Source organism: Myxocyprinus asiaticus, chromosome 10 (assembly GCF_019703515.2).
Source record: "Myxocyprinus asiaticus isolate MX2 ecotype Aquarium Trade chromosome 10, UBuf_Myxa_2, whole genome shotgun sequence".
NCBI lineage: Eukaryota > Metazoa > Chordata > Actinopteri > Cypriniformes > Catostomidae > Myxocyprinus > Myxocyprinus asiaticus.
In genome coordinates this window covers 7,133,441-7,158,266 of record NC_059353.1, presented here as the reverse complement: position 1 = coordinate 7,158,266, position 24,826 = coordinate 7,133,441, and the positions used below count along the sequence as shown (strand labels likewise).

At 42.0% G+C, this 24,826-nt stretch overlaps 1 protein-coding gene across 1 annotated transcript in view; it reads left to right on the top strand.

Annotated features, from left to right (window-relative positions):
- Positions 1–24,826, top strand: part of LOC127447263 (mitogen-activated protein kinase kinase kinase 12-like) — a 58,403-nt gene that overhangs the window by 18,019 nt on the left and 15,558 nt on the right. The window contains exons 4-7 of the mRNA XM_051709032.1: positions 17,540–17,731; positions 20,195–20,353; positions 24,185–24,343; positions 24,566–24,674. Of these exons, the coding sequence (XP_051564992.1) occupies positions 17,540–17,731; positions 20,195–20,353; positions 24,185–24,343; positions 24,566–24,674 (619 nt within the window). The remainder of the gene's footprint in view (positions 1–17,539; positions 17,732–20,194; positions 20,354–24,184; positions 24,344–24,565; positions 24,675–24,826) is intronic.

Below are 24,826 nucleotides of genomic sequence, written 5' to 3'. Positions count from 1 at the left end.
TCACTCCATGCAGTTCTCTTAAACTCTGTAGATATCTTCGCTTTGCTCAAAAGTTTACAATAAATAACAGTAATCAGTCCTTTGTCATAGGGGTTTCTTGTTGCTAATTTTTCTAATGTTGTTAATTGTGGATATTGTAAAGATGCTTTTTTCAACACTGAGGTGATAAAACTATGCAGTTGGAGATATTTAAAAAATTAGATTGGGGGATATCATAATTTTCCTTTAGGTTATCAAAAGAAATAAGAATATTATTTTTATAAAGATGTCCAGTCTTACTTACACCCTTGCAATACCAAAGTTTGAAGCCCATATCCAGTTTACCAGGAGTAAAGTTCCCATTTCACCATATAGGTAAAGTATGATATTATAAACTGTTCACCAAGTACCTTGTGAGCTTCATACCACACCCCTACTGTATTACTAACAAAGGGTTTTTAGTATACTTCATGAGTTTTTTGAGAGAATTTGAATATGAATATGTGTCAAGGCTCATGTTGTTTTGGGTTTCCAATTCCATTTGTAGCCAGGGTATATATGGATTGCAATACCAGAAAAACAGCAGCCCTTAACTGTACTGCCCAAAAGTACCACAGCAAATTGGGCAATTTTAATCCCCCTCTGTAATATGGCAAATATCACAGAGATAAACGTAATCCTGGATGTCTATTGTTCCATATACAATTAGCCAAAATTATCCTCATATTTATAAAGAAAGAACTAAAAGGTGCTAAAGGAATTGATTGAAAAAGATATAAGAACTTAGGCAGCGTATTCATTTTAATTATGTTTATTCAAGTTAAAGAAACAGGAAGAGTTCTCTGTCTGTTAAGGTCTTCTTTCACTTTATTTATTATAGGATCATAATTCACTGAAAAAAAATTAGCTAATTGAGGAGTAATAGTGATTCCAAGATATCTGAATACATTCACAGAGTTAATAAAAGAGGTGACTTATTTTTGTATATAGCATTATTAAGAAAAAGTATGGAAGATTTTGCCTCATTTACATTAAAAAAAATTCATCAAATCAATGACCATTGGGATAGAGTTTTTAAAATCTGTAAAAACAACACTGTATCATCTGCAAACATTGCAATAAGGTGTTCCATACTTGCTATCTTAATTCCTTTAATTTTGGTGTGACTTCTAATAGCCATTGCAAAAGGTTCTAAGGCTAAAATGTCCTGGTTACTTTCGTAATGGAAATGAGATGTTGTGTCGATGTAGTGACACTAGGGGTCACTCTTGGGAGCCCCAAACACCTCTGCTTTTTGAAAAAAGGCCAATGGGAATTGGCGAGTGGAATTCGCATGCCACTTCCCCGGACATACGGGTATAAAAGGAGCTGGTATGCAACCACTCATTCAGGTTTTGTGCTGAGGAACCGAGACAAGGTCCCAGCCATTTCAGCGGGTAGTTCAGAGTTGTGGCAAGAGGGACACAACGTCTTGTTCCCTCCATCAGGGAACAGAGGTTACGAAAGTAACCAGGATGTTCCCTATCTGTCACTCACTCAGTGTTGTGTCGATGTAGTGACACTAGGGGTCCCTATACAAAATGGCACAACTAGCTGAACTGTGTTACGTGGACTGGCAGTGCGAGACGGGCAGACCGCTGTGTGCCTCGTAGCCAGCGCACCAGGCTGTCATGTAACCTCCCCCAACACTCTTACGAGCATCGAACGGTCCTTCGGGAACAAGTCGACTGCCCAAAAAATAGAGACAGGCTAGCCCAGCTGTGGCCTCTTTTCCTCTTTTTTCTCCCCAAAAAGAGTGGAATTTGTTAACCGACTGGGGGCCATAAATGTCTACGTCGGGGGGGGGGGGGGGGTGTCACTCCCAAGGGGACGACACCATGGAGACCACACCCCGCCCAGAAAAAGGGTGTGGGGGGGGTATTTTGAGTGGAAATACATCACATGGTCTTACCAAGTTTTGTCAGAAGTATGTCATGTGGAGAAGCCCCATGGTAGGCCCTACCTGAGGGGCAAGGAGTTTCTACAAACATGGTGACCGGGGGCAGAGGGGCCTAGAAAGACGCCTTCCTTCTGCCCAAGGAAGACGCAGTTTACCGACAGGGAAATGATTTCGCGGAAGATATCACATGGGGTCACCTACGGGGAACCAGCACATGTGGAGCACCTACCTCAGTACAGGGCCTAATTAGCACACGTAATGGGCCGGCAGCGAGTTTCTCCGCAAACTTATCTGCCACAGGGCTAAGGAGGAAAGTCATCCAGGGATCACAGCTTGTGAACACGACTGGGAGTCAAAAGCGCACGTCTTCACCTCATGGGAGAGGAAAGGTGCTATGCACAAGTGGTACACCCAGCCAGCTTTCCCGGAACTTACCTGCTCGTACCTGACAACACACGGGACAAAACCGGCTCAACCCGGAGATTATAGAACCTATAGGTGAAAAGGTGTTTGGTGTTGCCCAGCCCGCTGCTCTGCAGATGTCTGCCAAAGAGGCACCACTGGTCAGGGCCCAGGAGGCCGCTACACTCCTAGTAGAGTGGGCTTGTAGCCCCACGGGGAGCGGCATGTCCTGAACGTGATATGTCATCACGATGGCGTCAACGACCCAGTGGGCAATCCTCTGTTTGGAGACAGCGCTTCCCTTCCGCTGTCCACCAAACCAGACAAAGAGCTCCTCGGAGCTTCTAAAGCTCTGTATGCGATCCAAATAGATGCGTAAAGCACTCACCGGACACAGCAACACCAAGACTGGGTCTGCCTCTTCCTGGTGCAGCGCTTGCAGGTTCACCACCTGATCCCTAAAAGGGGTCGGGGGAACCTTGGGCATCTCAGGATTACGTGAGAGTAACCCGGACCAAACTCCAGGCACGATTTGCTGACAGAGAATGCCTGCAGGTCCGAGAACCACGTCTGGGTGGGCCAGTAGGGTGCTACTAGGATGACCTGCTCCTGTGCAAGTAGGCTCACTGGGGGAAATGCGTATTTGCATAATCCCAGGGGCCAGCTGTGTGCCAGCATGTTTATACCGAGGGGTGCCTCGGTCAGGGCGTACCAAAGCGGGCAGCGGGAGGATTCCCGGGAAGCAAACAGGTCTACCTGTGCTTGACCGAATTGACTCCAAATCAGCTGGACCACCTGGGGGTGGAGTCTCTACTCTCCCCTGAGTGTGACCTGTCGTGACAGCACATCCACTGCGGTGTTGAGGTCGCCCGGGATGTGAGTGGCTCGTAGCGTCTTGAGGTGCTGGTGACTTCAGAGGAGGAGGTGGCGAGCAAGTTGTGACATGCGTAGAACGCCTTGACGGTTGATGTATGCTACCATCGCTGTGTTGTCCGTCCGGACTAACACGTGCTTGCCCTGGATCAACGGTTGGTACCTCCACAAGGCGAGCAGTACTGCCAACAACTCAAGGCAGTTGATGTGCCAACGCAGCCACAGGCCAGTCCAGGAGCCGGCGGCTGTGCGCCCATTGCATACGCCACCCCAGCCCATCTTGGAGGTGTCTGTTGTAACCACGACGTCCCTAGAGACCTGCTCTAGGGAAAGCCCTGCCCATAGAAATGCAAGGTTGGTCCAAGGGCTGAAGAGGCGGCGACAGATCGGCGTGATGACCACGCAATGTGTCACACGGCGTCATGCCCATCTCGGGATTTGAGTCTGAAGCCAGTGCTGAAGCGGTCTCATATGCATCGACCCGAGCGGTTTGGCCACCACTGAGGATGTCATATGCCCCAGGAGCCTCTGAAAAATTTTCAGTGGAACCACTGTCTTCTGTCTGAACGCCTTCAGAAAGTTCAGCACCAATTGTGCACGCTCGTTCGTGAGGTGCGCCATCATCGATACTGAGTCTAACTCCAAGCCGAGAAAAGAGATGCTCTGAACCCGGGAGAGCTTGCTCTTTTCCCAGTTGACCCGAAGCCCCAGTCAGCTGAGGTGCGTGAGCACCAGGTCCCTGTGCGCACACAGTACATCCTGAGAGTAAGCTAGGATTTGCTAGTCATCGAGATAATTGAGGATGCGGACACCCACTTCCCTTAGTGGGGCAAGGGCTGCCTCTGCGACCTTCATGAAGACACGAGGGGACAAGGACAGGCTGAAGGCCTTGTACTGGTACGCCCGGCCCTCGAAAGCAAACCGCAGGAAGGGTCTGTGTCGAGGTAAGACCGAGACGTGGAAGTACGCGTCCTTCAGGTCTACCACCGCGAACCAATCTTGATGCCGGACGCTCGCTAAAATGCGTTTTTGCATCAGCATCTTGAACGGGAGTTTGTTCGAGGCCCGGTTCAGTACTCGCAGGTCCAAGATTGGCCACAACCCACCGCCTTTCTTCGGTACGATGAAGTAGGGGCTGTAAAACCCCTTCTTCATCTCAGCCGGAGGGACAAGCTCTATTGCACCCTTCCGTAGAAGGGTAGCGATCTCCGCACGCAAGGTAGCGGCATTCTTGCCCTTCACCGAGGTGAAGCGGATGCCGCTGAACCTGGGCGGGTGCCTGGCGAACTGAATCGGGTAGCCGAGTCGGACGGTCCGGGTCAGCCATCGCGACGGGTTGGAAAGCGCGAGCCACGCGTCCAAACTCCGGGCGAGGGGGACCAAGGAGATAATCACATCGGACGTACCGGCGGGTGGGGCCTCGCGGCGGGGCAGAGCCTGAGTCCAGAGACATCGAAGCACTTACCTGGCTCCTGACGCCCACCATAAGACTTGGTGTACCTGCAGGAGAGCCATGGCGTGCAGGGTTGAGGCGGCTTGTCCAGCGGCACCGTAGGCCTTAGCTGTCAGAGATGACGTAAACCTACAGGCCCTGGACGGGAGCTTCGGGCAGTGCACCGTGAGCGCCTTATCCACCTGGGGATCACCGAATACCCCTTGGCCACCCCACCATCGAGGGTAGTGAGAGCGGGGGAGCTGAAAGATCGGGACCGGGTAGTAAAAGGTGCCCCCCCACGATTTTGTCAGCTCCTCATGCACTTCCGGGAAGAAAGGAAGAAAGGAAGCGGGGCATGGCCGTGAGCGGCGCTTTGGGCTCAGGAACCAATCATCGAGCCGCGAGGATTCAGGGGAGAGTGGAGGGTTCCACTCTAGCCCGACACTTGTGGCTGCCCGGGAAAGCGTGTCCATCATCTCCGCGTCGGTCTGAGACTGGGTGACCACACCTGAAAGGGGAAGCCCAGCCGAAGCCTCCGCTTCAGAGTGGACGAGCCCGCTCTCCGATGCTGCACTCGATAGCTGATCGTCTTCCCGGGCCCCGAATAAGAGATCGAACTCGCCCTGAGACAAGCCGGTGGTCTCATCCGAGAGCCCGACCGGGGCAAGCGAGCGTGCTGAGTAATGGCAGGTCCGTGGGGGGTTACCCGGCGGAGGTGGTCCCATTGGAGTCCCCAGATCGCCCCCAGTGCTAACCGACGCGGCCTCATACTCGTAGGTAGAAGGACCGAGGCAGGGAGCCGCTGGGGTGGCTTGCTTTCTTACGAAGGTAAGCCGCGACCGCAACGTTGCCATGGTCATGTTCTCGCAATGAGGACAAGACCCATCCATGAACGAAGTCTCCGCGTGGGCAGCGCCCAGACATGTAAGACAGCAATCGTGGCCGTCAGAAGTTGAGAGATAATGACCGCAACCAGGAATAACACACAAACGGAAAGTCATCTTTAAAAACATGTTCCGTGTGCCGCTCTTTTAGAATAAAAAAACCCTCTTTTTTAGAATATACACTTTTTGTTATTCTGCCGAAGCACCCAGGGGCGTTCTCTGCACTCCACGGGTGTAGAGGGGGAGAAGCCTCTGAAATGCACCGTAAAATCCAGCAGTTTGAGGTGATCGGTAGGGAGAAATTGAATTCAGTGCACTGAATGCGACTGCTCGGCTCCGAAGAAAAAATCTGAATGAGTGGTTGCATACCAGCTCCTTTTATACCCGTATGTCCGGGGGAGTGACATACAAATTCCACTTGCCAATTCCCATTGGCCTTTTTTCAAAAAGCAGAGGTGTTTGGAGCTTTAACCACTGCCACTGGCTCTGAATATAACAATTTAATCAATTTACAAAAACGCTTCCCAAACCCAAATCTAGGGAGTATTTCAAAATGATATGGCCATTCAACCCTATTAAAGGCCTTTTCAGCATCTAGAGACAAAATACATGTGTCCCTAGATCCTTCTCTTACACACAGTAAATTTAATACACACCTAATATTGTGGAAAGCCTGGCGGCTTTTAACAAACCCACATTGGTCCAATTCTATTAAAGATGGAAGATACTTCTCCAATCATAGAGCTAAAAGTTTAGTGAGGATCTTTACGTCGGAATTAAGAAATGAAATTGGTCTAAATTATTCACATTTAGATAATGGCTTATCTGGTTTAGGAATCAAAGCAATCAATGCACTTCTTAAAGTTAGGGAAGAATACCATTCTGGAAAGATTCAATATACATTTCTAAAAGGGTTTTTGTAAATGTCAATTGACAAACCATCTGGGCCAGCTGATTTTCCACTTTTCATAATAGTAATTGCCACATCAATCTTGCTCATCGCTATTTCTTTGTCTAGACAGTCCCTAGCATTTCCAGACAAGAATGGTATTTGTAAATTATTTAAAAACTGTGACTGTTAATAATGATATTGCAGAGACTCTAATGTATACAGAGTCTAAAAAAATGACACAAATGTATTACTTATTTCCTGAGGATCAGCAGTAAGCTCTCCAGTGGAGGTCTGAATATCAATAGTTCTTTCTGCCTCCATTTTCTTAATTTTGCAAGCAAGTCATTTTCCTGTCTTTTCCCCTTGATCATAGAATGACTGTTTTAGATGCAAAATTATGTTTTTTGCCTTAGATATTGACAGCTCATTATATTGAGCTTTAAGGCAAAGAAGTATTTGGATGTACATCTGGATTTGAATGAACTATATTCTCTATTTCTTTCATTTTTTCCCCTCTAAATTTTGCATTTCTAATTTAATTCTTGTGTAGCTAATTATTTGAACATGTAAAAATGCTTTAAAGGCCACTCTTGTGGATGCAGAAGTCTCATTTAAATTAAACTAAAAGAAAAAATCAATGTGTGATCCTACAAATGAAACAAAAAAAAAAACAAAAAAAAATCTGGATCATGTAACCTTTTTGGATGTAATCTCTACCTCACAGAGTTTTTGACATGTAGTATATCTTGATAGATTAAAGAAACAGCACCATGGTCAGATATTATTATGGGATCGTATGTACAGTCCATAATATGATGGAAGAGATCATTTGGGACTAAAAAGTAGTCTATTCGAGAAAATGGTTTTGTTGCACTGGCTCCACAAGAGAAATATTTTTGTCTGTATATTTTCTTCTCCAAGGATCACACAAATTTAAATCTTCCATAAAATACTGTATTTTCTTGCGACTTTGTTGATGTGGAATATCTATACCAGTTGAGTGATCCAGACGTGGAGAAATTGTACAATTAAAATAGTCACCATAATCAGTTTTTCCAGGAGAATGGCTAATAATAAAAACAAATTTTCAAAATACATTGGGTTATTTTCATTTGGGCCATACTAGTGCATATTTAGTGCATATTTACAAACACCAACAATTAAAAATAGTGCAGATGGGCTCAAGAATGGGTCCAGGACGTGTTTGTGCTCAAAACAGCAAGATGCAGCTGAATGAAACAGGGTCTCATTTTCAGAGTTGTAACTGACACCGTGCCTTATTAAAGCGGCCCCAAACACATGACAATGGTCAAAGATGTCTGTCTAGTGCATATTTATAAACAAAAATAATTCAAAATAGTCCAGATGGGTGTCCTTTGGTGTGCAGGAATAGTTAGGCCACACTAGGCTTGTTTGTCCTGCTCTCTCTCTCTGTTTCTGAACTGAGCACCAGGGCCAAGGGTGCGATGACGTAAATTGGGCTTTGATATTTTTTTGCTGTAGAGGCGGTCATGAATTAATGGGCCTCCTAGTGACGCACAGGTAGGGTTACCAGATTCCAGCTTGTGGAAAATGGGACAGCCCCCTGAAATTGACATATCCTTACCTAGGTGGAGATCAATGCGAAGTAGAGGGTGCATTCACATCTGTAACTGTTGTCACCTTCTACTTTTCACTGGCAGCAAATTTTGGCAGGGTGGTGCCCCGGCCTGAATCGAGTGGGGGAGGAGTGTGATGAGGAGGAGGGCGTGGCTGGGCCATGATGGTGCAAAAAGTCCTTCACTTGCATGCACCTTGTCAGATTCTGAACTTTGGTTCACAAAAAAACCGCTAACACTTTGTGTGGCACACTTAGTTTTAGCAGCATCCACATGCTTTTTTGTATGAACATGCTGCGCGATGTCGGTGCAGCCTCTCTATTGGCGATGGAAAACCGAGCACCACAAAGCTCATGCCTCACTTTACTAGGCTCTGTCTGTGACTCTTTTATTAGAAATTTAAACTCTTTTTGAAGATCCTCATTAAAGATACACGCACGCTTCCTTGACATTTTTTCAACCGCAATTTCATCTTTGTGCTCTTTCAAACTGACTCTTCAATCAGTTCACTAACTGGACGTCTATTCATAGGGGATTGTGATTGGATAGTTTAATCCAATCATGTACTTCAAATAACACAGTGTGATTTTATTGGTTTTACAAGCCGTATCCTTGGCTACCTTTGATTAGCATACTCAAGGGACAGAGAAAGCCGCATAGGCAATATGGGAATACGGGACAAAACATGATTTTTTCAGAATTAGTCGTGACACTAAAAAAAGTGCTTAAATACGGGACGTCTGGCAACCCTACATACTGGGTTGTGCATAATTCAGAATTGAATGAAGAATGCCACTTCAATTCCAATTCAATTCCTGAATCTGGACTGAATTTGAATTGATGTAGCAAAAAGGATGTAGAATTGCAATTCGAATTTGAATTTAAGGAAGTATAATTAAAATGGAATGAAATTCAAAGAAATTCATATGACTGTTTTTAAGTTTATTTTTTAATAATACTTTTGTATAACATGAAACATGTTATCATTTTATCATATGCATAACAAATGGGGTATTTCCAGAATCATTTCACTGTAAAAAAAAAAAAATCTTAGATCAAGTAAACAATGCTAAAAATTTTTATAACCTTTACTTGATGAGGAGTCACATGATGCCATGCGAGGGTCGGACATGTGAACGGCCCGCTCTGCGCACTTTGCTAGATTTAACACTTTTAATGATATAAACCAGTGAGATTCGATACACTCTGTTTCATAACTGTTCTAGGAGGACAACATGTCAAAGAATTCAAAATCATCGGGCTCTGAAGACATTAAAAGACACTTACGTGCTCAAGCTGATACCCCCCAAAAGGGCCGCGTGCCAGGGAGTCGATTTGGTTGGAGAAATGCAGGAAATGCGGCGAAAGTTGCTGGGCATGTTGGCAATACTGGCAAAGATCGTTGCTGACTTGGAGGATCTGGCTGTGATACGTCGATCAATCACTGCCATGGAAGCGAAGTTCTCTGAGATGGTTACAAGAGTGGGGGTTGTCGGGAAACAGATTGATTATCTGGAGTCATCTGAAAGGGAATTATCTGCTAATCCGCTAGCAACCAAGGTGGATTTAGAGCATGTCTAGGAGAAGTTGGAGGACATGGAGAACCATAGCCGGCAGAATAACGTCCATATTGTTGGAATTGTTGCCAAAGAGGGTCGGGATATGGTGAAATTCCTGGATGGGCTCCTTCCGAATCTGCTCGACATAACAGGCCATAAGTTGGAAATCGAGCAAGCTCACGGTTCCGGCGTGGAGATACGTGGAGACAGGCCGATCAATTCTGGCCAAATTTCTGAGATCATCCGATAAAGATCTTGTGATATGTGAGATGGAGTAAAGGAAGGCTTTCTTGGAAAAACCACAGCATTTTGTTGTTCCCAGACTTTGCGAATTCGACAAGAGAGAAACGTGATCGATTCAAGGAATGCAAGAAACTTTTACATTAATGGAAGGTCTATTTTGCACTGATATTCCTGGCCAAATTGAGAATAGATGCTAAGGAGGGCCGTAAAACATTCACATGCCCACAGCAAGTGATGTCCTTCATAAAGTCAATGGAGAGAGTAAGTCATTTTGTGATACTCACGTTGCAGCCGAATGGACCGGCTCACTAATCATCCACTTGATTGTTTTTTTGGTGCTGGTTCTGCCTAGCGGCTGGAGTTTATTTTGCAGAGTGGCACACCTTCGGGACAGTTTTGTGGATGAATTTACATGCTCTTTGAGTTTGTTCCACCTATTGGCTGGAGTTTGATTTATAGATTATCTTTTACTGTGTAATTTGGTCTCACAAAATTTGTTGAGACTTGAGCAATCCAATGGCAAAGTTGTTGTGGGGGTCTTCGTAGGCGTACTTGGACTGTTTGAGTTTGGAGGGATGAATGCCAGTTGGAGCTGTCATGCGCGGGGTTAATGCACACATTTTTTTTTTTCTATTTGTTTTGTTCAGGGGGATGTTCAGGTTTTAATGGTCGCACCAATGTTGGAATGTGGTCTTTATAATATTTTTTTTTGACACATGATCTATTTTTTCATATATGTCAAAATGTCAAATGTTAATATGAGTGGATTGTCTCTCTCCACGTGGAATGTGAATGGGTTGGGGCACCTCATAAAAAGAAGGAAGGTTATTTCTCTTCTTAAGAGTAAGAAATATGATATAGTGTTTCTTCAAGAAATGCACCTTTCTCCTCAGGAAGCAGAAAAATTTGTAAAAATAGTGCTGGCTCGAGTAAGAGCAGGGGACAAAGTAGGAAAACTTCTGGCTAGATATATAAAACAGAGAGAGTCTTTTTCTATCATTCCCTCAGTGAAATCTGCTGGTGGTGAAATATTTACCTTGGCCATGGATATTAATAATGCCTTTAAAGAATTCTATCATGATCTCTATAGTTCCATGTCTTCATCTACTGATGAGAATATTAGAAACTTTGTGGAACCATTAGAACTTCCTAAACTGACGTCTAAGCAAAAAACTTCTCTTGATTCTGAGATAACCTTGGTGGAGCTTGGCGAGGTAATTAAGGCCTTGCCTACAGGCAAGTCTCTGGGGCCAGACATTTATACAGAATTATTAAAGAATAGAAAGCTTCCGCCAACCATGACACAAGCCCGGATCAGTCTGATTCTTAAAAAGGACAAAGATCCAAGCGAGTGTAAGAGTTACCGCCCAATTTCCCTGATCCAGCTAGATGTTAAAATATTGTCAAATATTTTGGCTAACCGATTAAGGAAAGTCTCTTATACATATAGATCAGGTGGAGTTTATTCGGGCCCGTAGCTCTTCTGATAACATTAGGCGTTTCATCAGTATCATGTGGTCAGTAGCGAATGATCAGACTCTGGTCGCTGCCATCTCACTTGACACCGAAAAGGCGTTTGATATGATAGAATGGGATTATCTTTTTAAGATTTTAGAAATGTATGGGTTCGGGAATACTTCTATTGGATGGATTAAGTTACTTTATAGACACCTGGTAGAGGTGGTACAAACAAATGGATTAATTTCAGATTATTTTACTCTGGATAGGCTTTTCCCCATTATTGTTCTGTCTTGCCCTGGAACCATTAGCAGAAAGGAGGATGATTTTCCAGGGGTGATGGCGGGAGGTGTGGTACATAAGCTTTTGCTTTACGCAGATAGTATGTTATTATTCATCTCCGACCCCACTAGATCTATGCCTTGCCTCCACAGGATTATTAATTCCTTTTCTAAATTCTCAGGATACAGAGTTAATTGGTCTAAATCTGAAGCTTTGGCTCTGACAGTGTACTGCCCAGTAACGGCTTTTCAGCCGGGCCTAAACCAGTGGTCTAAACAGGGCATTACGTATTTGGGTATTTTATTCCCACCAAATTTGTGTGATTTAGTTAGAGTTAATTTTGACCCTTTAATAAAAAGGTTTTCGAGCGATATGGGCAGGTGGGCTTCATTTCATTTATCTATGATTGGGAAGGTTAATGTTATTAAAATGAATTGTATTCCAAAATTCAACTACCTGCTACAGTCTCTCCCTATAGATGTCCCCCTCTCTTATTTCAAGCAATTTGATGGCATAGTGAAGACCTTCATTTGGAATGGTGAAAGTCCCAGATTACATTTCAGTAAATTGCATAAGCCGATTGACAAAGATGGGCTAGGCCTACCCAAGATTTTGTTTTATTATTATGCAGTTGGTCTCAGACATTTGGCTCATTGGTCGCTTCCACCTGAGAGAGCCCCTCCCTTTTTTTGTATTGAACAGGAAGTTCTTGTCCCTATTTCACCATTGGAAAGCCTTTCTATCAAAATAATCTGAGAAGTTAAATTACACCCCGTTATCTCGTATTTGCACTTGGTATGGACAAAAGTGTCCAGAGTGTTTAATTTGGACATTTATTTAAATGTAGCATCGAGCATATGGCTGAACCCAAAACTATGTATTAATAAGTCCCCTGTCTGCTGGACAGAGTGGATTGAGAGGGAGGTTAATACGCTCGGTGACCTATATGATAGTGGAGTGCTGAGATCCTTTGAAAATATGGTTCAACATTTTGGGATTCCCAGATCTCAGTTCTTTAGGTATTTACAGCTGCGCCACCTGCTCTGTGCTATTTTTGGGAGTAGTATACACCCCCCTAAAGTGGCAGATAAGAGTGGTGATTACTGCTTTTGGAAAAGGTCATGAGGCATCAGTGTATTACTCCCTGCTAATTCAGAGTCTGGGGGACAGAGCTTCAACTTCTTTCAAGAGATTATGGGAGAAAGATTTAAACTTGGTATTGGAGGAGGAAGTGTGGGCTAGAATTCTAAAAAATGTCAAGTCTGCATCTAGAGATGCAAGGGTGCGTCTTATTCAATTTAAGATTTTACATCAATTCTTTTGGACCCCTCTAGATTGTATAGGCTTGGTTTGAAATACACACCCACCTGCTGGCAATGCCAATCAGAAGATGGGGACACAACCCATGTTTTTTGGTGGTGTGTTAAGATCCAAGAATTTTGGTTGAGGGTTCAGAGTTTTATGTTTGATGTTTTGGGCACTCAAATTTCATTTTGCCCCAGACTCTGTATTTTAGATGATGGGGCGGTCATTAATATAGGGGATAAACACATAAAAAATTGGGTCCTAGCCAGTGTTATGATTGGCAGACAAATTGTTCTAAGGGGATGGACATCGGCTGGAACGCCCTCATTTCAAGAGTGGTGCACAGAGATGGGGAGAATGGCGGCATTCGAGGAAATATCATGTAGAAGGCTGGGAAACTTAGATTTATTTGAAAGGAAATGGGGCAGCTATTTGGCCTTCTTGGAAGGATCTCGGGGAGGGGCAGTGGAGAGAGAAGTATAGTTTTAAATGTGTGTGATTATTATTATTATTATTATTATTATTATTATATATACACTACCGGTCAAAACTTTTGAAACAGTTGACTGAAATGTTTCTCATGATCGGAGATAGATGGGAACTCCTTCAATACTGTTTAAAAAGCCTCCAAGGATGATACCTCAAGAAGTTGGTTGTGAAAATGTCAGGAGTACATGTCTGCAAATTCTAGGCAAAGGGTGACTACTTTGAAGATTTATTTTGGATTTTGTTTAGTCACAACATAATTCCCATAGTTCCATTTATGTTATTCCATAGTTTTGAAAAAAAAAAAAAAAAACATTATAATAAAGAATGAGTAAGTGTTTCAAAACTTTTGACTAGTAGTGTATTTGTGTGTGTGTGTTTTTGTGTGTGTATACTCATGTGTGACAACAGGGATGTTTGTTGAGGGTCAGGGTGGGGATTGGGAGGGGTAATAGTGGGGGTTAAATGTTGATTCTGTGATTATATGTTTTCTTTGTCAATTTTGTGAATCAATAAAAAGTGTTAATCAAAAAAAAAAAAAAAACTTGATTATTATAGTTTTTTCGACTTGGCAACTTTCAGGAACACAAGTAATTCAAGTAATGAGAGTTCAAATTGACCTACACAATATGTTCATGTGGTTCAATCCCATTTATCCTCTTCCCAGCATGGACTGGGAAATGAATTATATGGTTGCATTGTTTGGCCATTTGCATGGTTTTATTTACATTGTTGTTGTTGACTTAGTTGTCATGGTAGGTAACTTGTTGTTTTGCGATGTCAGGATAAGTTTGTTTCTCTGATAAAATTATAAATTTGTTGATTGTTAACCTTGTCGTGTTTTATGTACCAAGAGGTCTGTGCGTGGCATTTTAAAATACATACAGTATACCAGGCACATGCTGTGGACTTTGAGACTGGGAAAGCATCAAAGATTTTTAATACACATATAACGCTGTTCCCAAAACACATTATACGGGTGAGTGTAATGTCGCGGAAATGTTATAGACATAAATTGTTGCCTTCAAACCCACCAGTCAATAGAAACAGTTGTCACAGTGGCAAACATGTCCAAATTGTTTCAAATTCAGGACAGTAATATTGTTCATATCACACAAATTAAAGATTGTCATATATAGAGCCAAGCATGTTTATGTCCATTAAATCATACAATGAACCATAGTGCCAGAACAGCTTGTTTTGACATACAACAAAAAGAAGTTACTAACAGGCTTTATGTTTCAACATCATAGGCCTCACACGTCACTCTTCCCACAGTTCATAAACACTGGAATGGACAGCAGCAATTAACTAATCTGACCACCAAAGACAACAATCTTAAAGGAATAGTTCAAATTTAAATTTACTCACCCTCAGGCCATCCAAGATGTATATGACCTTCTTTCTTCATCAGAACAGGATTTAAGATTTTTAGGAAAGTATCCCAGGTTTTTAGCTTCATCCAGTGCAAGTGAAACAGATGTCCCGTTCCATTTTGCGCTGCACACGGTGGTACTACTACTGCCAACAACACAAATAAACAGTTTAGAAAGATTGTGTCGATGCGCCCGGTGTAGACAGACTCAAGCCACGTCACGTCAGTGGACGCTCCTGGGGTAAACAGGATGTTAGAACCATAAACTATCACACAGTCATGATGTATGAAACATTCATGAATTAAACTGTTTACTCTCTGTTTTTGCGATTGCGTCGAAGTGTTTTAACTGCCCCATCCTTCAATAACAGTTCGTTTGCATAGCTTGAATCATATTGGTATGAGCCGAACATACAATCCACTCTAAAATACGCTGAAGACACATCCAGTTTCCAGTATCATTCCTTCATGTTTTCATACATCAACAACTAAAAATAGCACAGATGGGCGAAAGAACGTGTCCAAGACACCTTTGTGCTCAGCTGATTACAGAGAGCTTCTCCTCTTCAGAGTTGTAATTTAAAACCGCATCTTCTAAAAGCGGCCCGAGATATGTACCAAGTGGTCAAAGACGTCTGTCTGTGCATGTTTAAGTAGAAAAACATTTAAATTCAGGCACGTGAAGGTGTCCTGTGTAAGTCCACTTAGGATGAATCTCCATGTCAGGCCCAATCTCTCTCCACTTCAACTGTGTGACTGACTGAGCACCAGTGGGCGAGGCCAAGGATGCAGTGACGGAAAAATAGGCGTTGCATATGCAGATGTGTTTGGTCCTTGTGACGTGACAAGTTCCACGAATTCCAAGCGAGCCGTTTTTGCAGCTTGGTTTAAATAAATGCTCTTTTCTATTAAGGAGGAAGTTTTCAGTTCTGAAACTTACAGTATGTTTTCATAACACAATGACCTCTTATATGTCAAAAGATCAAGGATAATTTGATTCCTCATGTCATGACCCGTTTAAACAGACACTGTGCCCTAACGTTAGCGCTATAAAACAGACAGAGCATAATACAAGAAGGACATGATTGCCAGATCACCAGCTGCTGCTCAACTGAGATGAGAGATGACGAATTTGAACAAAAACAGTAGTTTATATTAACAATTATATTTAAATATTTCATAGTGTCATTTTTCTTTTCCCTTCTGTTAGGTAAGCACTGCTTACCTAGCTTATATGGAAGACACGTCCCTGCAGTATACATCATTAAGTGTTCATTTGATATTATTGGTTGGACAGCAAACACATGCAAGAAATATGTTTAGAGAAATGTGTGTGAGATGGTCAGAATATTGAACAGTTTAAAACCATGTAAATATAGGAAGAAATTGTCACAGGACTAAGTTGACAGTTTATGAACTCTTCTTAAAGTTACTTTAAATATGTCATTGTTTAATATGTAAAATGAATATGTAATATGTACAGCTAATGTGTAAAAGTCATGTCATGTATGTAACAGTGTGTAGTTTCTATTGCAAATTCAAGACAAACTGGCTATCAAACAACATGGTACTGACAAGCCAGACATAAAAAAATTGTTTGGCAATCAAATGATAAGAGTAAGTGACAAGACATGGTATCTTTTGTATGATGACAAATTGTATGTCAAAAAGTTTTGGCTCTTTAAACTTTCTGTTTTAAATTTACTGTCTGGATCACAGTAGTTAGGTCATGCTCTACAGTCCCGGCAGAGTGTGTCAGAGTGATTGTCTGCTGCATCTTCCGCTAAATAGAGCTCACAATCGGCCTTCAAGATTGGAATTGCCGCAGCGATTGTGCCGTTACTTTATCTGCATAATTCCTTTAGTAAATCGGGCACTAGATCTTTGCTGTCTGTCTGATACAGTATAGGCTCATTAGCATAGTTAGACCCTATTTAGGGGTTTCAGCTTCCTTGTCTTTCACCTCAGCCCCCCTAAAAATCAGCAGTGAACTCAGCTGTCAGGATCCTCAACAATTTGTAATTGCATTTTCACGTTTGCCGGAAATAGTGGCTGTATTAAGATATCAGAGGGTATTTTTTTCTGAAAACGTATACAGTAGTGTAACACATTTCTAATTTGTGGGCAATGGAGGAGTCAGGAGACAGCGAACAGTCAAAGGTGAGTATTTTATTACTCTCTCAGCATCAAACAAAACTTAAACAAAAAGGGTTCTTGGTTGCCAAAACACACAAACAGGTCAATAGTATTTGTCATATAGCTTCACAGGAACAGGCTCTGGTCCCTCTCTCCCACTCTGACGCTCTGGCGTGCCTTTTCAGGTCTCCCTCTGCCATCACTATAATTAGAGACAGGTGTTAGAATACTCACAACCCAGGTGATGAGCCTTACCACTCTCCCTCTCCCGCAGACCGACACATGACCACGCCCCCCATGCCACAAGTAGATTTTATCCTTCCCTCTAGTCAATTGCGGACCCAGATTAAGGCGACATACAGTATGTGTAACCCAAGTAAAGTACTTAAAAGTAATTAACTTAAATGAAAGTCAGTAACTGTAGTCTGATAACAAGAATTTATAATGTAATGTCTAACACTACTCTTTTTTCTTTTTTTCTAAAAAAGTATTTAGATTACAGTAATGAATTACTTTGTAATCAGATAACACCCAACACTGGAACCTAGTATAGAAAACACGAGGTCTGTATAAACTCTTTTGTAAAAATGTATTCACGTGTTCTTGTTCCAAAATTTCCAGATGAATGAATGGTTGGATATTTAAATTTTCAGACAGTAATACTGATGCTGTACATTAATGTGTGTGTTTCAGGGGTGTGTGCACGCAGGCTCCATGTTACTGCATCATCATGGAGTACTGTGCACAGGGGCAGCTGTATGAGGTCCTGAGAGCGGGCAGGAAGATCACACCATCTCTGCTGGTGGACTGGGCCATGGGCATCGCAGGGGGCATGAACTACCTCCACCTGCACAAGATCATACACAGAGATCTCAAATCTCCCAAGTACATCATACAGTCACTCTTTATCAATTTATATACAGTATTTTAATGGTACTATTACTGTTGGTACCAGTGTTGGTTAAGTAAAAAAAAAAAAAAAGTAATCCACTTCAAATTACAAATTACTTTTTTTTTTTTGTTCAAGTTCAAAATAATTTCTATATTTCCTCCTTGTTCACTTTTGTTGTGCCTTCAGCTGTTACAGAAGCTCAAACACATGTACATGTGAACATAATTCATGTTTAAATGTGTTATTATTTTACAAATATGTATAACCTACTTAATGTACCGAAAAGTAATTGAAAACTTAATTGAAAGTCAATAACTGCAATCTTATTACAATGATTTAAATTGTAATGTGTTACACTACTTTTTTTTTATCTAAAAGTAATTTTAGTAACTAATTACTTTGTAATCAGATTACACCCAGCACTGGTTGGCAAACATATGTTTCTTATACTAAAAGATGGCAGGTAGATTTGTAGTAGTTTGTGAGTTATGTAGAAAAGTACTTTTTAAATGCTACAATTCCCCCAGTCTCCCCCTACAGTCTTATTTTTATTTATTACTCTTTTTTTTAACAAAGCAAGTAAAATTGCAAATATATTCCAGTGGATATACACTCACCAGCCACTTTATTAGGTACACCTAACAAAGATACACTTATACAGGTGCATCTCAATAAATTAGAATGTCGTGGAAAAGTTCATTTATTTCAGTAATTCAACTCAAATTGTGAAACTCGTGTATTAAATAAATTCAATGCACACAGACTGAAGTAGTTTAAGTCTTTGGTTCTTTTAATTGTGATGATTTTGGCTCACATTTAACAAAAACCCACCAATTCACTATCTCAAAAAATTAGAATATATCATAAGACCAATAAAAAAAACATTTTTAGTGAATTGTTGGCCTTCTGGAAAGTATGTTCATTTACTGTATATGTACTCAATACTTGGTAGGGGCTCATTTTGCTTTAATTACTGCCTCAATTCAGCGTGGCATGGAGGTGATCAGTTTGTGGCACTGCTGAGGTGGTACAGTGGCCTTCAGCTCATCTGCATTTTTTGGTCTCTTGTTTCTCATTTTCCTCTTGATAATACCCCATAGATTCTCTATGGGGTTCAGGTCTGGTGAGTTTGCTGGCCAGTCAAGCACACCAACACCATGGTCATTTAACCAACTTTTGGTGCTTTTGGCAGTGTGGGCAGGTGCCAAATCCTGCTGGAAAATGAAATCAGCATCTTTAAAAAGCTGGTCAGCAGAAGGAAGCATGAAGTGCTCACATTTCTTGGTAAACGGGTGCAGTGACTTTGGTTTTCAAAAAACACAATGGACCAACACCAGCAGATGACATTGCACCCCAAATCATCACAGACTGTGGAAACTTAACACTGGACTTCAAGCAACTTGGGCTATGAGCTTCTCCACCCTTCCTCCAGACTCTAGGACCTTGGTTTCCAAATGAAATACAAAACTTGTTCTCATCTGAAAAGAGGACTTTGGACCACTGGGCAACAGTCCAGTTCTTCTTCTCCTTAGCCCAGGTAAGACGCCTCTGACGTTGTCTGTGGTTCAGGAGTGGCTTAACAAGAGGAATATGACAACTGTAGCCAAATTCCTTGACACGTCTGTGTGTGGTGGCTCTTGATGCCTTGACCCCAGCCTCAGTCCATTCCTTGTGAAGTTCACCCAAATTCTTGAATCGATTTTGCTTGATAATTCTCATAAGGCTGTGGTTCTCTCGGTTGATTGTGCATCTTTTTCTTCCACACTTTTTCCTTCCACTCAACTTTCTGTTAACATGCTTGGATACAGCACTCTGTGAACAGCCAGCTTCTTTGGCAATGAATGTTTGTGGCTTACCCTCCTTGTGAAGGGTGTTAATGATTGTCTTCTGGACAGCTGTCAGATCAGCAGTCTTCCCCATGATTGTGTAGCCTAGTGAACCAAACTGAGAGACCATTTTGAAGGCTCAGGAAACCTTTGCAGGTGTTTTGAGTTGATTAGCTGATTGGCATGTCACCATATTCTAATTTTTTGAGATAGTGAATTGGTGGGTTTTTGTTAAATGTGAGCCAAAATCATCACAATTAAAAGAACCAAAGACTTAAACTACTTCAGTCTGTGTGCATTGAATTTATTTAATACACGAGTTTCACAATTTGAGTTGAATTACTGAAATAAATGAACTTTTCCACGACATTCTAATTTATTGAGATGCACCTGTAGTAGATGTACAGGTGTACCTAATTAATTGGCCAGTGAGTGTATGTAATTTGGTTGCATTTGCATTGCTTTGAGGTTGCTTTTATAGCTCAGGAGATGGGCTTCTCAGTTATATTTCATTTAAGTATCAAATTTGGACCAAACTGGATTACCAGTCGACATGTTTTTATATATGGTTTGGTCTTCTGAAAGAAGATGTAGTCACATATACTGTACGTTTGTCTCTTCTTGTGTCAGTATGCTGATCACACATGATGACCTGGTGAAGATCTCAGACTTCGGCACATCTAAGGAGCTCAGAGATAAGAGCACTAAGATGTCGTTCGCTGGCACTGTGGCCTGGATGGCTCCTGAGGTTATTCGAAACGAACCTGTGTCTGAGAAAGTAGATATCTGGTACGGACAGGGAATCTAGTGAGAAATTTCTAGTGGAAAATGAAATGATGAATGATTTAAAGGGGTCATGAAATGCTCTTTTTTTATAGTTTTATTATGTTCCCTGAGGTCCACTGATAATGTTAGTAAAGTTTTTTGCATTAAAACAGTCATAATTTAGTAATATATGATCATTTTCCACCCTGTTTTTGGCCCTCTATCTGAAACGCTTGGTTTTGGCCTAAGAACTTCCTTAAAATTTCAGTTCACTGTTCTGATTGGCTAACATCGTGCAGCACCTCGAACAGAGCAATTTCTGAAACTCAGTCGGAAGAGATTGAACCAGCTCAACAACATTCTAAAACTAAATGTCAGGGTTTACACATAAAGCACATCCAACACATTGCATCTGAATTGTTAAACTGTTCATCTCAAGCACAGCTGTTAACACTCACACCCTGTCTACACCAGACACGAGAGTCACATCAAAAGCAATAGAACCCATTATAATCAATGATGCTGTCTACCATGGAAGGGTCCGTTGTGGTACGTTGCGTGGTACCGACAGTAAACAGATGTCCCATTCCATTTTGCGCTGCACGCGGTGGCACTACTACTGTCGACAACACAAATAAACAGTTTAGAAAGTTTGTGTCGACACGCCCGGTGTAGACAGCCTCAAGCCGTTGCATCGCGTCGCGTCAAATGACACGTGTGTGTTAGCACCATAAGCTACACACAGTCATGACATGAAATATTCATGAATGAAACTGTTTATTCACAGTTTTTGCGATCGCGTCCAAGTGTTTTAACTGCCCCATCCTTAAATAACTGAGAGCTTCTCCTCTTCAGAGTTGTAACTTGACACCGCATCTTTTAAAAGCGGCCCGAGATATGTATCAAGTGGCCAAAGACGTCTGTCTATGCATGTTTATGTTTATGTTTATGACTCGCCCCATCTCTCTCTCCTCTTCAACTGTGTGTCTGACTGACTGAGCACCAGTAGGCGGGGCCAAGGGTGCAATGACGGACAAACAGGCATTGCATATGCAGATGCATTTGGTCCTTGTGACCTTACAAGTTCCACAAATTTCAAATTAGCCATTTTTACAGCTTGGTTGAAATAACTGCTCTTTTTCTATTAAGGAGGAAGTTTTCAGTTCTTAAACTTACAGTCAGATTTTATAATACAATGACCTCTTATATGTCAAAAGATCAAGGACAATTTTATTTCTTATGTCATGACCCCTTTAATGAATACATAATGATTGGGTCTGTCTGTGAGTATAACAGCTAAAGCCCCAAATGAAGTCACTTATTACATTTATATTACATTAAACAAAGAGTAAAGGCCAACCAAAGATATTGAAATATTCTGGTTTTGTTATTCAAACTTTTATTGGATCATTTATCGTTGAAGCACACACTACAAAACATCATATTCTTAATGAGCATTTTTGTCTTGTTTTCCAGTAAAATGCTTAACATCTGTAAAACAAATTAAAGTCACTTGATTAGCAAATCTGCATAAGATATTAATGGGTTAGTTCACCCAAAACTGAAACTTCTGTCATAGTTTACTTTCCTTATGTTCTTCTAAAACCGTATTACTTTTTTTCTCCATGGAATATAAAATGTATTGAGACCCTTTGAGGACAGAGAGGGATTTTTTTTTCTGGAATACATTTTTTCGCAATAAGTTTTGCATTCATTCTCAATCATCTGCAATCACTCACAACAGTTTGCATTCCCTCGCATTAGTTTTGCGTTCCATCGCAATACATTAACCATGGTTTAACTATGGTACTTGTAGTACCATTGCAATACAGTAACCATAATTGAACTATGGTACTTGTAGTAAACCATAGTAACCACTTAATTTACCATGTTTTTACTATAATTCAACTATGGTATTTGTAATAAAACCATAGGAATTACAAAATTTTGTGGCTACTGTGGTTTTACTACAAATACCATAGTTTAACTATGGTTTCTACAGGCATAGTTGTTACAATAGTACTATAGTAAAACCAGGTAAAATTTCAAGGGAATGCAAACTATTGAGAGGGAACATGAAACTTATTGCAAGGGAATGCAAATGTGAGGGAACGAAAAACTTATTACGAGGGAGCGCAAACTATTGCGGGGGAATGCAAAACGTATTCTTAGGGAACGCAAACTATTTGCCATGTTTGGGGACAGAACCCAGTCACAGACAGACATGCAAAGTGAAAAACTCTATTTAAAGAAGGAAAAAATACAAAAACCCAAACTGGGCATCAAACAAACAAACAAAAAAACAAACAAAACCCAGAACACAGATAACAGCGCTGGAAAAACAGGAGAAAACTGAAACCAAAACCAAAAACGGAGTAAAAGAATCAACAGAACAAAATCCAGAACCTGATCTGGAATCAGAAGAAGCGTAAACCAACTGACAAACAGGACAAAGGACCACCAAACCAACAAAGGACAGTGCAGACAGAGGAAAATATAAAGGGCAAGAAATTAGGGCCCGCCAAGGGTGGGGTAAAACAAGGATGACAGATGGGTAAATTAACTAATGATCAGGGAAACGTGGGGTGGAGCAAGAAAATGAGGGAGAGACAGACAGAGCACAAGAGGAGGAACAAAATCAAGAACAAAACCAAAACAGAACCAGAAATAAGAGAAGAGATGACAGGATCCCGACACAAAAGTAATGACAACCAGACAAGAGTGTCATGATCCTGACACTACCCCCTCCTCAGGAGAAGCGTGACCAAAAAAAACAAAGAAGAAAACTAATGTCCAACAACAGAAACCAATAAGAGTCCAAGGGGAGGCAGGTGGAAAAAGTCAGAGTGATGCTGGCAGGGCAGACTGGGGGGCACCGGTGGGACAGGGAGTCAGGATGTGGACCAAGGGGCAACTGGTGGAACAGATCAGGGGGATTCTGTTAGGGAAATCTAGGGGTAACTGGAGGAGCAGGAGGGCAGGGCGTGGACCAAGGTGGAGCCAGCAGAGCTGGAAGGCCAGATGGGACCCAGGGGGAGCTGGCAGGACAGACCAGGGGGGTTCAGGCTGGGACCAACCAAGGTAGGTTGTATGGGGATAACCCTGGCAGAGGGGATAAGGTCTGGCAGCTTCAAAGCAGGAATGGGGTCAGATGGCTTCGGGGCAGGTGCATAACTGGAGTCTGGTGACTTCATACCAGTGGCAGCACCAGGGGGCTCCAGAGCTAGAATGGCATTAAGCGGCTTCAGGGCAGGGGCATGACTGGAATCTGGTGGCTCTGGAGCACGAACAGGATAAGGGAGCTCTGGAGTGGAAAATGGGTTCCGGGGGAGGGGCATAACTGGAGTCTTGCGGCTCTGGAGTGGGGGCAGAATCAGGGGGCTTTGGAGCAGGAATGGGGTCTGGCTGCTCTGGGGCAGGGGCATAACTGGAGTCTGGTGACTCCAGAGCGGGGGAAAGACTGAGGGAGGGAACACAAATTATTGCAAGGGAACGCAAAACTTATTGCAAGGGAACTCAAACTATTGCAAGGGAGTGAAAACTTTTTGCGAGGGAACGCAAACTTTTGCGTTTTGATATTTTCACTGGAAAAAAATACATTTGTTAAGAGTATGATTTGTAGAGCAAAAATAAACACTAAATAAAACAATCAGTAGAGTGTATTATATTGTAACATTACTGCAGAGGCAGCAGTAGACAAAAAATATTAAAAGTGTATCATAAAGTGAAAAGAGAAAAATCCATAAAATAAATGTATTTCCCTTGGTTGTCAAGTCATTTGTTTATAAATAAAGGTAAGTTATTTAATATGTTTATAAATAAGTTAAGTGAATAAGGTATGTTGTTGTCCTGCAGGTCATTTGGTGTGGTCCTATGGGAGATGCTGACCGGTGAGATCCCGTATAAAGACGTGGACTCGTCCGCCATCATATGGGGTGTTGGAAACAACAGCCTGCAACTTCCTCTTCCTGAAAGCTGCCCGGACGGCTTTAAGATCCTGCTCAGACAGTGCTGGTGTGTGTAATAAACTCCAGTTTTTCTTTTTGGAGAAGAAAAGTTATACAGTAGGTTGACTAACGTAATAGGTTATAATGATCTGCTATGATCACAGCATTCTATAAGTGAATGGATCTACTGAGATCTTCCATAACAAAATGAAATGTTGAAATTAAACTAGAGAATAAGTTATAATATCTGCAATATTTGCTACTCTAATGGGTGTGTGTGTGTGTGCAGGAACTGTAAACCCAGGAACAGACCATCATTCAGACAGATTCTTTTGCATCTGGACATTGCATCTGCAGATGTGCTGTCCACACCTCAGGAGACGTACTTTAAATCACAGGTGACATTCACACCTGCACACTGTACAACACTAGAGCTAGCAACACTAGCACTACTGCTGTTGAGTAGTGTGAAGTAGAACTGTCCAACCTGTTCTCATACAATCACGTTATTATAACTACATGTCTGCAAAATTATTATTACATGGCTTGT